Below are 14833 nucleotides of genomic sequence, written 5' to 3' on the forward strand. Positions count from 1 at the left end.
TTGCATATTCTGACACTGTGGCCCAATCTTCTGTTTATTTATGACAGTGGTCATACTGAAGCTTAATGTAGTTTTAATTAAAAGCACATTCAATTAAATGTCCAAGCTGTGAAGTAACAAGCTACTCATATTTTAAATTAGTTCAACTACAGTCATGCTATCCTTTTAAAAATGGTATTAATTTAATCACTAGAATAATGAAGACGTAAAAGTTAGTAGAGCTGTTACTTTTAATAAGTTACTCCCCAACTGAATCAACATTTGTGCTATGCCTGCCGAACACTGACGATTCTCTGTCCTGATTTCACCCCTATTTCCCTCTCTGTCTTTATTGGTCTGTCTCTCCCTCTCTTTATTTCACTTTTTTTCTTTAATGTCCTTCTGTACATGTTATGGAGAACAAATTCGTATTTTGACGACTGACAACAAGGTTATCGCTAATTTGGCCTGATGTGCACTGCCTGAGTATACTCTTTATGGTCTCTATCTCTGTCTCTGTTTTTCTTTTGTTTCCCAAACCAACATAATCCTTTTCTTTCTTCTCTCTTTCTTCATGTCTTCAGTCCTTCTCACTTCAACCGCTCCTCACTCACACCATGGTGTCAATGTTTTCAGTGTCTTCTCTCTGACTCTGTCTCTCTCTTCTCTCTCAGGAGGTTTTACATTCTGTGAGCTGATGAAGCGAGGAGTTCCCTTACACCTCATTGATAAGTACATGAACGAGCCTAAGAACTCTGAATCAGACAAGAAGGGGTCCAACTGATGGCTGATTCACCCATGATTACCAAGAAAACTATTTCTACCAATACTCCCAATAATGTCACCAGTGTCTAAACTTTGGCATGGTATGCTGTGTTTAGACATGGATCTATATTTATCATTGAAAAGTATATTCTTCACCAGTATTGTCTGTCACTGTGCTATCATGTGAAGTGCCATTAAACTCAAATGCATGCCTTTAGTGAACTGGGTTGTAGCTTCAAAATGTAACACATATAGACATGTTATTGTGACATTGACAGAGCATTCAGTTACAGATATGGTGATGCAGTTAACATATGCTTTTCTGGGTTTTTGGAGACGAGGGTGGACTGAATAGAGCACAAGTCTTGGTTTTGCTGTTTTTCTTTTCTTTTTTTCCTGGTTGTTTGATTTTTTTTTCTCTCTGGAGTTTTCCCAACCCCTTTCCTACATTCTGTAGTGAATGTACTGAATGTACTCTCTGTGCAATGCAACAACCACATAGATCTGAAATATCAGTATTGTCCTGTTGTCAGATCAGACATCAGAAAGAAAGATCAGAATGTCAGACTTTAATGTTGCGTTTGTCTGCGGTGTCTTGACAATACTTGCCAATGTTCCATTTAGCATGACTGAGTTGAATAAATATCAATGAATGAAAAAAAAAAACCTGTTTCTTTTGACCCTTTATGCAAAGATGTGAATGACAGCCTTGGAAAAAGAACAACTGATGGCTTTAAACAGGGTTGCACAACCAGAGAACATTCACTTAGAAAAATTAATAAATACAGTGGGGACCAAAAGTCTAAGACCACATTAAAAATGTGGGATTTTCTCTCTCTCAGTTAAACCTGGAAATAAAAGAAGAGTTTATAACATGGAAAAATTAAGAAGAGATGGTAACACTTCACAATAAGGTTCCATTTGTTAACATTAGTTAACATGAACTAACAACGAACAATACTTTTACAGCATTTATTAATCTTGGTTAATGTTCATTTCAACATTATAGTAATACATTTTTAAAATAAAAAGCTGTAAAATAGTTGACATTAGTTAATGCACTATGAACTAACATGATCTAACAATTAACAATTGTATTTTTAGATTAATAAAAGGTTAATAAATGCTTTAAAATATATTGTTCATTGTTAGTTAATGATACCCAATGCATTAACTAATGTTAATGAATGGAACCTTATTATAAAGTATTACTGAAGATTTAGTTAAAATTATTCACTATTTTAACATATCAAATGAGAGCAAATTTGTGACCATGTTAACTCCTCTGCAAAAGGTCAGATTTCTTTGCTTCCATTGAAGTACAACATTTTTGCACAAATTCTGAGTGGGAATATCTGGGGTGGCTTTAAACTGGCTTGTTTCCTACTTGATGAATACGACATTTGTAGTGTCTGCTGGAGTTGAGATGTCCTCCTCTTCAAAAGTTGATTGTGGTGTTCTGCAAGGATCCCTGTTAGGGCCAATATTGTTTTCACTATATACTGTATGTTACCGCTTAGTTCTGTGATTCGAAAATACAACTTTAATTTTCATTGCAATGCAGCTGACATGCAATTGTATTTGTTGTTGAATCCCAATGACCTGACTAATTTAAATGTTCTTCAAGCGTGTATAGGAGATATGAAAATTGGATGACATGCAATTTTCTTCATTAAAATACTGATAAAACAGAGGTTGTTATAATCGGCCATGATTCTAAATCAGGTGGTCCAAAATAATCAGCAGGTGGTAAAAAATTTGGGAGTCTGTTTTGATACTAATTCAAATTTTGTTTATCACGTCCGGAAGTAAGTTCAATCTTGTTTTTATCAGTTAAGGAACATTTCCAAGGTTAGACATGTCTTGAGCTTCAAGGCTATAGAGAAGCTTATTCATGCTTTTATTTCGTCTCGCCTTGATTATTGTAATGCCCTGCATTCAGTTTGAAATCAATGCCCTTAAGCACGGCTACAATCACTGCAAAAAGCTGCAGCTAGACTTTTGACACCAACTAGGTCTTTTAATCATATTACTCCAGTTTTAGCTTCTTTGCATTTTTGGCTACCAATTCATTTTAGGGTTGATTTTAAGATTTTATTAATTACATATAAGGCATTACATGGGTTGGTGCCAAAATATTTAGACTATGAAACAGTTAGACCTCTTAGATCTTCTTGTCTTCTTGCAGGCTGTTCCAAGATCCAGATACAAAACAAAAGGTGATAGATCTTGTAGTATGGAACAGCCTGCCCTGGGATATTAGATCTGCTGAATCTGTGTCTGTTTTTAAGTCTCTTTTAAAAACTCATTTATATAGACTTGCTTTTATTACTATGTGAATGTGTCGTTTTATTGTGCGTGCTTTTTATTTTATGTTTTGTGTAGCACTTTGTGCTTAATCACTAAAAAGTGCAATATAAGTAAAATTCTGATTATTATTATTATTAAATTATTATTAATACATTTGTAGTTTCAGACTTTTGGATCATACTGTATTTGTCACCAAATTGTACAGCACACACCAGCCAATAATATTAAATTTAGTCGGAAAGGCCAAAATAATGGTTAAAGTGGGAGAATAGGCTATGAATTTGACAGATGTCAATCAACACCTGCTCACAACGCATCAATGGCGGTCAGACACGGTACTGCAGCCTTTCAAATTTCCCGGCTGCTGCGTCCTCTTCCGGACCGCAGTTTCCTGCGTCTCTACGTTTCGTTTATCTGCCCTCAACTGTTAGGAACGGAAGAGGCTGTCGGTTGCGCTCATCCAAAATGACTCTCTACACGTAACCACATGGGGATTTGGAACAAAACATTGCACTGACCCTGCCAAAAGAGCGCTCATAATGCCCCAGTGCGTGTGTCCGGAGCTGCTGTCAGCTGTCCAGCTCAAGCGCCTGGAGGAACACAAGTACAGCGCGTGTGGTCGCTCGCTCTTCGAGCCGCCGTGCCAGATATACTGGAACTGGCTTGTCCAGCAGATCCCGATATGGGTCGCGCCGAACACGCTAACCATCACTGGACTAATTATTAATATTGTAACGACCGTCATTCTGGTGTATTACTGCCCCACGGCCACGGAGGAGGTGAGTTGAGTGAGACGCGCAGTGAAACTTCTCACGAGCTTGTGCGTTTGATTGACAGTGTGACGCGTTTCATTCTATTTCAATGCCCAGCCACGTCAGGTTTATAAATAAACACATACATTTTTGGATCTCATTTCTTTCGGTGGAGCCGAAGAAGCCAGACACTTAAAATACACTCAAGTAGTGTCAAATGTATTCCATAGTTTATGGGTCAATGACGTGACGCTCATTTTTGTCTGGAACAATCATTAATTGTGCAATTCACACAAAACAGTTACTTTAACACACCTCTGCTTTGATCAACATGCTTTCAGTTTTGTTGAAAGTCATTTTGTTTTTTTCCAAATGCGGTGTAACAGTCCGGAGGCAGTAGAACAAATAAAATAAAATAAAAGTCTCGTTAAAAGCTGAAATGTTGTCATAGGTAGTTTGGAATATTATTTTTTTACTATTATTTCTTAAAAAAAAAAAAAAAAAAAAAACCGTTTTATTCATTTTAATTTTTTACTTTGTCCATCAAATCCACCTCAGGTGGTGTAACCAACATGAATGTAGCCATTTTGTTGTCATGTGACCATAACATTGAGGACCCCTTTAGACCATCATGGCTGGGCAGTTTTTTTCAAGGCATTATCAGAAATGTTGATATTTTTTATGAAAAGGCAGGCACATTTTGTTCAGGTCAAGTGGAGTAACCCTGAAAACTCAATTTCATAATAAAAGGATGTTCAAAAACCTTTCCAAGCATGATTAAGTTGCGTGTATCCCAGATGCTATGAAAGTATTTTAATACCTTTTACTTCATGGTTACAACACTTGTCATTTTTAAAGTCATTAAATCCTTTATGCAATCATTATGACTGTGTTTTGTAGGTTTAATGATCCACTTTACAACCACTGAAGACAATACATTATGACATTGCAGCTTTCAACAGCATTTTTAGCAGCAATTCAGAATGTTATTTATCTGGCATAATTTATCGGCTGCATTAAAACCCAAACCATTGATAAAGACATGAACTGTTTGCTTTTTTAGCTGTAGACTCTCTCTCTCTCTCTATCCTCTCTATCATTTTCTGGGCTGCATTGTGACCTAATATCAGAGTTTGGAGACATACTGTACCCTGTGTCATATTTCTAGAATCACAGACTATAGTGCATTGACAAAGTCTGGATTCCACTGTTTATTGCTACACAGTTCTGGAGATTGTTGCTGAATGCACAACTTTTCACCCACCTGTTGCCAGGGTGCAACATAGATAAAAGGGGCCTTAGATTGAACTTTGACCCAGAAACAATTTTTTTTAATACAAGCACAGAAACAGCATTTTTATAATAATTTGTTAGTAAACATGTAATTCACAAGTCAATGTGCATAATTGTTGCTGAATTTACAGCAAAAGACCAAATAAGGACGTCAGCTAGCTCCAGGAAATACTATTCTGATTCAAGTTCATAAAACTATTAATATTCACATGATATTAACATTTCATGAACAAACTATAATCAATGCATTCAGTCCCAGATTTCATCCAATAACCACTTAAAGCACATAGTATAAAGCGCTAGGGGTGGGTAGAAATATAGATTTTCTGATGCTTCGCGATCTTCATTTGAACAATCCCAAGATCAGTCTTTTACTCATTGCAAAATCCTCTACTACAATGAGAACCAAATTTTGTGCTATGCGACTAAAATATAGATATTTGTTTACATTTCACTCAGCAGTAATCTTGTATTATATAGTGGTGAAGTATTCAGCAGCGAGATCCTTTCACTGCATGTTGAGAGTAAATGTTGTTCCGTATAATGTGTGTCCAAAGACGAGATCCACGCAACCCATTTGTCATTTTTAATAGTATACCCTTTCTGTTCTTTACAGTCAGTTGTTGATGAAAAACAACAAATAATAAACATTTAATTCTAATCATGCATGGCATGGATGAGATAAAGCCATTCAAATTTCTCTCATTAACATGCGCTCATCTACAGACGCTCTTTACAGAACTTCTGGTTTTGTTAAAGAGACAGTACCGGTTTTAGCACGTGTTCAACAAATCAATGTAAATACTTGTAAATAACACAAATTATCCAATAAAACAACAACCATGTAACAAAAAAAATCATAAAATATAAAATCTTATTTATTGATTGAATACATGGATTTGTTCATTTTTAAAAAGCCAAAATGTAACCAAAATGATGAAAAACAAATAAAATATAAGTGATATGAATATTTTCATAATGTACCTAGTTAAAAGGTCCCCTGAATAATTAACAGCATTAGCTAGGAGAGAATTTCTTTCTTATGTAAGCAAAAGGGACATTATAACTGAAATATACCCATATGAATTTAATCGGAATCAAAAGCTTGTAAATCGGATTAGAATCGGGAACTCTGTATCAATACCCAGTCCTATAAAGAACTTAATCACAAAAGAAGGTAAATTAATTATACATATTACTTAATTATTTAATTATTGAATACATTACACTTTACATTACAGTTTTCTTTTTTATTATTATTACATGTATTACATACTCATTTTATTTTTCCAGGCCAATCCTAACTTTCCTAATATACAGTAGGTTTGGTTGTAGAAGTAAAAAAAATGGATTCAAAGAGTGTATTAGGCCTAGAAAAGCAAAGGAGCTGAACACTAAAGCAAAGAGTCACCAACTATCTTGGGCAGCCAATTATGCTAGTGTCCGCTAAACAATAAAGTGATTTCAAATTTGTAGCTACATTTTATTTTTCATTATTTTTACTCTGCTCAGTTACCTTTTACCCTCTAAAATGCCTTTGTAAAAGGAAATGAAAATATGGTAAAATAGTGTAGATAGTGGTATCTATTAAAGAAAAATAAGATAACCAGCTACTTTTTTGTCAATGTTTGTGAGCCCTGAAAAGTTTGTCTACTTTGCAGAAAACAATACAAGTGTTCTAGCTAACACAAGCACATCCATAGCGACAGTTAGAGGTCAAAGTTTAGTCTGAGGTTTTGATTTCTTCTCTTACACAAGAGAGACATCCACTCAAACACACCAGAAAGCTTCAGTGGTTGAACTGAAGAAACTACAAAGTAATTATTAAAAAATATTTAAAAAAAAATGAGAACTGTCTCACTGGCTCTGGGCCCAGTCAAACAAGAAGGACTGAGGGAAGTGTCTTCAAAATGGGTTGTGTACTCCACTCTGCATATTTGATTTGACCGAGTAGAGCAAACAAGTTCACTGTTTTCCATAAAGCTGAAGGCAAGGACTGTCAGTGTTGCAATCAATTAAAATGTCAGAGCTTTTTCTCTCTGCCTTGTTCCAAACTGGTTTAACATCTAGTTTGCCATTGCACTGTACTTCATGATCGTCTGTTTCTTTTTGTTTTATTTCCTCTCTTGCACTCACTCTGTCTACCCTTTTTAGGCTCCAGGTTGGGCCTTCTTTCTTAGCGCCTTAGGTCTCTTTATCTACCAATCACTGGATGCCATTGATGGAAAGCAGGCCAGACGGACCAATAGCAGCTCAGCTCTCGGGGAGCTCTTTGACCATGGCTGTGATGCCGTTTCCACAGGTATAAACAGTCCATCCAAGCATTCAGCATTTAGTTAGGACAAATATGCAGTGGTGTTTGCAAGCATCAATATTACAATCATTCATTCTTGAAAAAGTATTAAACTTTGGTACTCGTGTAACTCATCCTGCATCCTGGCATGAATGATACTTCAAATGATGCTTCTTGTTTTGGATAGGTGTGATATTATTTTTCTAAGTGATTAGGCTTATGATTTTTCAGTAGAGGACAATAAAACCTCATAGATTAGATTGGAGGAGGAAGCCACAGGGGCCACATATAGATAATTGGGGGTTGGCTCTTTTGACTTGGGCCTGTAAGCAACCACATAGCAACACCCTAGCAACCACTCACAACACCCTAGCATCTTGGAAATGACTTCTGCACAGGCAAGCACCACTTACATTTTCTTGAGAAAATGTAGAAATCTACTTTTTGTAGGGATGCACCGATATGGAAATTTTGGCCGATACCGATAATTAATTATATTTGGAGGCTGATAAATCTAAATCTGGATATAAATCAACATTTTGTGTGCCTTATTACAAAAACAAAAGACACAGCTTATAAAGCCACGTCCAGAGCACTTCAAATGAAATCAAACATGTAAAATGGATAATTGCTTTTGCTTTTATTTTAAAGCAAATGCAGAAAACAAGGAACCTGCAAGGAAACATCTAAATCTTTCTTTTCCCATAATCATTTACCAAATGTAGCCTACTTTGAACCAGTTAAATATATCCATTTTACATTCCTATGGCCAACATTTTTTTTTTTTATCTTTAAAGTCTATTGACAATTTATAATTAAATTGATGAGTGAGCTACTTTTATAAATACAGTGCATTGCACTTAATTCAAACTTGTCAAAAGACCACAAGAAGGAATGCAAACAAGTCTCAAACTCACTGTCAACATGATAATATGCTTTAACATACAAAAAGAATAAAATATGTGTGTGCATGGATAAGTAGAGTCTTTACTCTGATCCAGTATTATCTTCTAAAGCAAAGTCTGCTGCATGCTGACGTGTCACATAATTCAGAAGGCACCAATCAAAATCCTCATGATGAGTAGTGTAAGCCATAATTTATCGGCTTTAATACTATATTTATCAGCCGATAACAATATGGCAGCTGATATATCGTGCATCCCTAACTTTTTGTATATTATAGTTCATAACAATAAAGTTTTTATTTAAATGCACCGTTGTATCGGCAGCTAATATTTATCGGCCAATTATTGACCAAATTAAAACCATTGGCATATCGGTTATAAGTATGAAAATGGCAATATGAAAAACCAATGGTCTATTTATAATTCATTAGTAACACACTTTGTAAAAACTCTGTGAATTTAAATGCACGATCCAGAAATAATAATAGCCACAATATGTAGAAGGGTTGGCACGAACGTGACAGTTGTGAAAGCGGCACTTACCTATAGGCTACATGATGAGGTAAACCATCGAAAACACTTTGAAACCAGCAGACCTTGACTTTTCAGATATCGGTATGATATCCATTAATGCTGCATGATTGATTGAAATAAGATTAAAATCACACTATGGCCTTGCACGATTACTAAACCTTAAAAATGTTTTAGAAGTACAAAATAACATTTTTCATATCAATCATCTTATCATATTTAGTATTTTTTAAATATTTTTTCTTGCATGTATCTTTCACTGAGGCTCTCTTAAAAAGTTGGCCTTTCATGTGTTCAGCAGATTCCATGTTCAGTGGAAAGTATGTATTGTTAGAACAGTCAAACTCATTTAAAGTAAAACGGTGATCGGTATCGTTATTGGCCTATAGTTTTTTGTTAAAATTGGTATCGGCCAAAAATTTTCATATCAGTGCATCTCTAATTTAAACATTTGACAATGGTGTGATGATTGTAGACAGTATATTTGAATTATATAGATATGTATATATTTACAGAACTTTAATTGGATTGCTCTCTTCATAGTGTTTGTTGCTGTGGGAACGTGTATATCCTGTGGGATCGGCACTTACCCTAACTGGATGTTTTTTTGTGGCTTTGTGGGAATGTTCATGTTTTTCTGCGCACACTGGCAAACATATGTGTCTGGAACACTCCGCTTTGGATTGTGAGTGCAACTGTTCACAGCTTATTCCACTGAATTAATTGAAAAATGTCATTGCCTGTGTACTGATGTTTTTATTTAAACTGTATTTCAAATACTTTCTGCAGGGTTGACGTGACAGAGGTCCAGATTGCTATTATAATCATGTATATGATGTCAGCTTTCGGAGGAGTGAGTCTTTGGGAGACTACGGTATGCACCTTTTAAAACAATTAAGGATTATACTACAAGATATGTTTATAGTATTCAAATTTGCCGCATTGCGATCGGTCACATGACACAAGAGAACCAGTGGTATATTTCCTAACATCTCCTTTTGTGTTTCACAGAAGAAAGAAAATAATACGGGTTAGAACGACATGAGGGTGAATAAATGATGACAAAATCTTCCATTTTGGGTGAACTATCACTATAGTGACTAACGGTTTATGTTTGGAAAAAAAAAACCCTCATCAAATCCTCCAAAAATATAAATCATGACCGAGCCCCCTTTCTGAGTGTGTTCTTTAAGGAGAACTTCTGTCTCGCTTTTGTTCTCTGCCTCCATAGGACAAATACTAAAAAGGTAAATACAGGTATTAACTGTTACCATGGCTATCAGTGACCCATAGACACGGTCTTGCCGAAAAACAGCAGATGATGTCAAAACGCACATCAGCTTATTCTAACCTTCCTATGTTGTAAAGCATGCTCAGAGCTTCAGTCGTGCCCTGCCCTTTCCCAACACCCCTGCCCCAATGAGAACTGAAATTAGGGATTTTAAAACCTTAAGCCTGGATTTTTTTATTTTTTTTCACACAGTTGCCTGTGCTTGGTGTGAATTTGCAAACCCTACCAATTCTTGGCATTACTGGTGGATTCCTGTATTCAACCTACAACTACTTCTATGTCATCCTGAATGGTGGTGTAGGCAAGAATGGCTCAACTGTTGCAGTAAGTACACACACCAGCAATGTGTGCTTTATCTAATGGCACATTATTTGTCAGAAACAGGTTTTCCAACCTTTTTCTAGTCATTTGAGATTACTGGAAACCGACTGTGAAAAATGATTTAGATTTACACTGATTTGCCAATTAATCATTCAGGCCGAGTTATGAACCATTTCACTATAGCTAGTGTGCAAGTTTTACTCTACACAAGCTCTAACCAAGACTAATGAAATATTTGCATTGCTCACAGTAAGGTGATATTAGGTGATAAAACTCTCAATTAGGTAATATTGATTCAATATTTTAGAACAGCGTAACTAGAAATATTTATACTGACTCTAGAAATTTCCATGACTTTCCCAATACTTTTAAGATTTTGTTAAAGGGATAGTTAACCCAAAAATGAAAATTCTCTCATCATTTACGCACTTTCATGCCATCCCAGATGTGTATGACTTTTGAACACAAATATTTTTAGAAGAATATTTCAGCTCTGTAGGTCCATACATTACAAGTGAATGGTGATCAGACCTATTAAGCTCCAAAATAGCACATTAAGGCAGCATAAACTTAATCTACTACTCCAGTGGTTTTATCTGTCTTCTGAAGCGATCCAGTTACTTTGGGTAAGTAACAGATCAATATTTAAGTCCTTTTTTACTATAAATCTCCACTTTCACTTTCAGAATGTGAAAGTGGAGGTTTATAGTAAAAAAGGACTTAAACATTGATCTGTTTCTCACCCATTCCTATCATATCGCTTCTGAAGATATAGATTTAAACACTGGAGTCGTATGGATTACTTTTATGCTGCCTTTGTATGCTTTTTGGAGCTTAATAGGTCTGATCACCATTCACTTGCATTGTATGGACCTACAGAGCTGAGATATTCTCCTAAAAATCTTTGTTTGTGTTCAGCAGAAGAAAGAAAGTCATGCACATCTGGGATGGCATGAGGGTGAGTAAATGATGAAAGAATTTTCATTTGGGTGAATTATCACTTTAATTTCCATGACTTTTTCAGACCTGGAAAACTCCATTTTAAAATTCCCTGATATTTTGTTTGGAATAACGTACACCAGTGAATCATACACAATAAGACCAACAGTGTGTATTAAGAATGAAAATACAGTCAGCAGTGCACATCTTTCTCAGGACACCAGTGTTTTGTCTCCTGGTCTACACATCGGCCTAATCCTCACTCTGGCCTTCATCATCTTTAAGAAGTCCTCCAGCCAGCTTTTTGAGCATCATCCCTGCCTCTATATCCTCACCTTTGGCATAGTAATCGCCAAGATCTCTAATAAGCTGGTGGTAAGTAAGTAGTGCAAAAAGTTTTCCAAAAGCATACTGTGCACAAGATGTTCTCAGGTATGATGTCTTCCACAGGTGGCCCACATGACTAAGAGTGAGCTTCATCTTAATGACACAGCCTTCATTGGTCCTGGGCTGCTCTTCCTAAACCAATACTTCAACAGCTTTATTGATGAGCACATTGTCCTTTGGATAGCTATGGTAAGCTCCAATTTATCAGTGTTCCAAACAGGCAATTTCAAGCCAACACAACTCACTGCACTCAGTGTTTGCTAATGGTGCCCACACAATATATTTTACACTGTGAATCACAATGGGGATGGTAAGTCACAAAGACAGCTCTCTATCAGTTGGTAAAATCTTTACTTAAGCTTTAAGCTTTAGCTTTAAATATTTGGAGTACATCTCAAAGCAAAATCATGCCTGATTGTTGCAGTATAGCAAAATCCCAAATTCAAAGATGGACAGCTGTTCAATTGACTAATAAACCTTTCTCTTCTCCATGCTATTATGTTCAGGTGCTGTCCCTAATGGATCTGGTGCGTTACTGCACAGGACTGTGCCTGCAAATTGCCTCCCACCTACGAATCTGGGTTTTCAGCATCGCCCCACAGGCCGATGCCCACCGAGACTGACAATTTGCCCGGCGGGAGGAGGAAGCAGGATCTAAATATGAAGACATTGTCCCGCTTCTCAAGTTAGAGCAGGAGAGCCCCACAAACCAAAACCGAAATGGCCTTGACAGTGTTACCACCACAGACTAATAGAACTAAAAGGAATCATCATCATTTTACTAGGTTTGATTGGACCATCTTGAGTAAGACCAGCACATCGCTTCTATTAACCACACTACTATACACTGGACTGTAACTCACTGGATGAAAATAAAGAGTTTAGACATTGGGGGAAAAAAAAAAAAAAAAAAAAAACGTGGCCTCAGGGCGGCTCAGCCAAGTTTAAGTTTTCTGTTGCCTTCAAGTGGTTCATTCTGTGCAGAAATGCACCACAAATTATTATTATTTCCAAGCCAAAGGGGTAATAGGTTGGAAATCTAATAATGTTAATCAAACTGATTTAGAATTGGCCAAAAATGTCCAATATACTTATTTATAACCAAATGGTTTTGTTATAGTTCTGTCAGTTGTCGTAGTTCAAGCTTTTGTCCAAAATAATTTTTGGAGGAAAATTTTTTTGAGAGTTTAACAGTAGAATTTATCAAATTGCACTTTGTTTTCTGGGTCTGATAACGTTAAATTAAAGGTCTCCAAAGGAAGCTACAACTGCAGTTTGGGGATCAATTAATGGCAATCTTGCACTGGTTTTGACACATCATACAACATCCATAATTTAATTTAGTCCCACATATGACAAAAATGCAACATTTTTATATATTAGATCTAGACGTCAACAGAAGCAAGTATTAAGAACACATTTCATTGTTTTTCAGACCTTATATAGCCACCAAACTCCAGGTGGTTTACAACCTTCATTTTTTTTTTTTTTTTTTTTTGGTAGATGATTTTTACTGTTGTTAGAAAACACAAGCAGCTATTTGTAGATCATGTGAGACTTTATATAAGAAAGAGAAAAAAAAAAAAAAAAACAACCTTTGCCCAAACAGTCATTGTAGCTTTCAGGAGTAAAAGGAAACTTTTTGTGATTGTCCAGTGATTACAGTGTTCATATTTAATTTAGTAATTTGAATTGTGTGAAATTAAGTCAAGCCTGTTTAAAACAACAACAACAACGTAATTTAAAAAATTTAATTGTCAAGGTTATTTGTGGCTATGTGCTAAAAACAGGGACACCTTTTGTTTTGAGAAGAGCTCCACCCCCTTTTCCCCAGTCACCCAATCCCATTTTACTCCAACTTCCTGATTGTACATTTAACTTCCCCCAGCTTGAACTGAGCTCATCACAGAGTTTTGGGTTCTGTCTTTAACTCTGTTTGGGGGATCTTTTGTGCCTGTTGTATGATGCACTGATTGACAGCTCTGCCTGCTTATGATCATCTCCTCCCTAAAGGGCTAATAAAATAAATTTTGTGTGATTTGAATAGAACACTGTCTGAAGTGGCTGAGTTTCTTGTGCTTTGGGTATACTATAAAAAGATATATGGTCACACTTCATATTAGGTGTCTTTAACTACTATGTACTAACATTAAAATACATACAATATATTGATTGTGTAACTACATGTTGTTCTGCTAAATTCTCACAAGATTCACATTTGCTGCTGCTGAGATTGAGGTACAGGTAGGTGTAGGGTTAGGGTTTAGTGTTTAGGGGTACATTTAACAGTGTAACTACAGATGTAATTAAATGCAGGTATTTTAAATGCAACAACATGTATGCACGTAATAAGTACATTTGATCAAATGCTTAAAGAGAGTTCACCCAAAACTGAAAAATCTCATCATTTACTCATCCTCATGCCAGATGTGTATGACTTACTTTCTTCTGAAGAACATAATTATGATTTTTAGAAGAATATTTCAGCTCTGTTGGTCCATACAATTCAAGTGAATGGTGACCAGAACTTTGAAGCTCAAAAAAACACATCAAGGCAGCATAAAAGTAATCCACATTACTTCAGTGTTTAAATCCATGTCTTCAGAAGCGATATGATAGGTGTGGGTGAGAAACAGATCAATGTTTAAGTCCCTTTTAACTATAAATTCTCCTCCCTGCCCAGTAGGTGTCGATATGCACGAATAATGCGAATGGCCAAAAACAAAAGAAGAATGTGAAGTGAAGATTGACAGTAAAAAAGTACTTAAATATTGATCTGTTTCTCACCCACACCTACCATATCGCTTCTGAAGACATGAGTGTCATGTGGATTACTTTTATGCTGCCTTTGTGTTTTTGGAGCTTCAAAGGTTTGGTAACCATTTGTATTGTGAGGACCAACAGAGGTATATCATATTATATAATAGAAATATGTTTCTAAAATCTTTGTGTTCTGCAGAAGAAAGTCATATACATCTGGGATGGCATGAGGGTGAGTCAATGATGAGAGAATTTTTTTTTTTTTGGGTGAACTTGGGTGGCAATGTCTCAAAGTTTTCACCTTCTG

General features: G+C 36.0%; 2 protein-coding genes across 10 annotated transcripts in view; both read left to right on the forward strand.

Annotated features, from left to right (window-relative positions):
- mybpc1 (myosin binding protein C1) overlaps positions 1-1498 on the forward strand; it is a 47291-nt gene extending 45793 nt beyond the window's left edge. For 3 of the 9 annotated variants that reach the window (XM_051688658.1, XM_051688660.1, XM_051688659.1), the window contains one exon: positions 654-1496. In XM_051688658.1, coding sequence (XP_051544618.1) covers positions 654-763 — 110 coding nt within the window. In that variant the 3' untranslated portion in view covers positions 764-1496. Of the gene's footprint in view, positions 1-653 lie in introns of all 9 variants that reach the window. The other 6 variants (XM_051688664.1, XM_051688666.1, XM_051688661.1 and 3 more) reach the window with 5 other exon arrangements.
- Positions 1499-3447: 1949 nt separating this feature from the next.
- LOC127435140 (cholinephosphotransferase 1) lies at positions 3448-13815 on the forward strand. Its single transcript, XM_051688355.1, has 8 exons — positions 3448-3833; positions 7254-7401; positions 9372-9513; positions 9618-9702; positions 10312-10443; positions 11596-11754; positions 11830-11955; positions 12273-13815. The coding sequence occupies exons 1-8, from the start codon at positions 3594-3596 to the stop codon at positions 12387-12389; spliced, it is 1149 nt and encodes a 382-aa protein (XP_051544315.1). The 5' UTR covers positions 3448-3593; the 3' UTR covers positions 12390-13815.
- Positions 13816-14833: the final 1018 nt, after the last annotated feature.

Source organism: Myxocyprinus asiaticus, chromosome 45, assembly GCF_019703515.2.
Source record: "Myxocyprinus asiaticus isolate MX2 ecotype Aquarium Trade chromosome 45, UBuf_Myxa_2, whole genome shotgun sequence".
NCBI lineage: Eukaryota > Metazoa > Chordata > Actinopteri > Cypriniformes > Catostomidae > Myxocyprinus > Myxocyprinus asiaticus.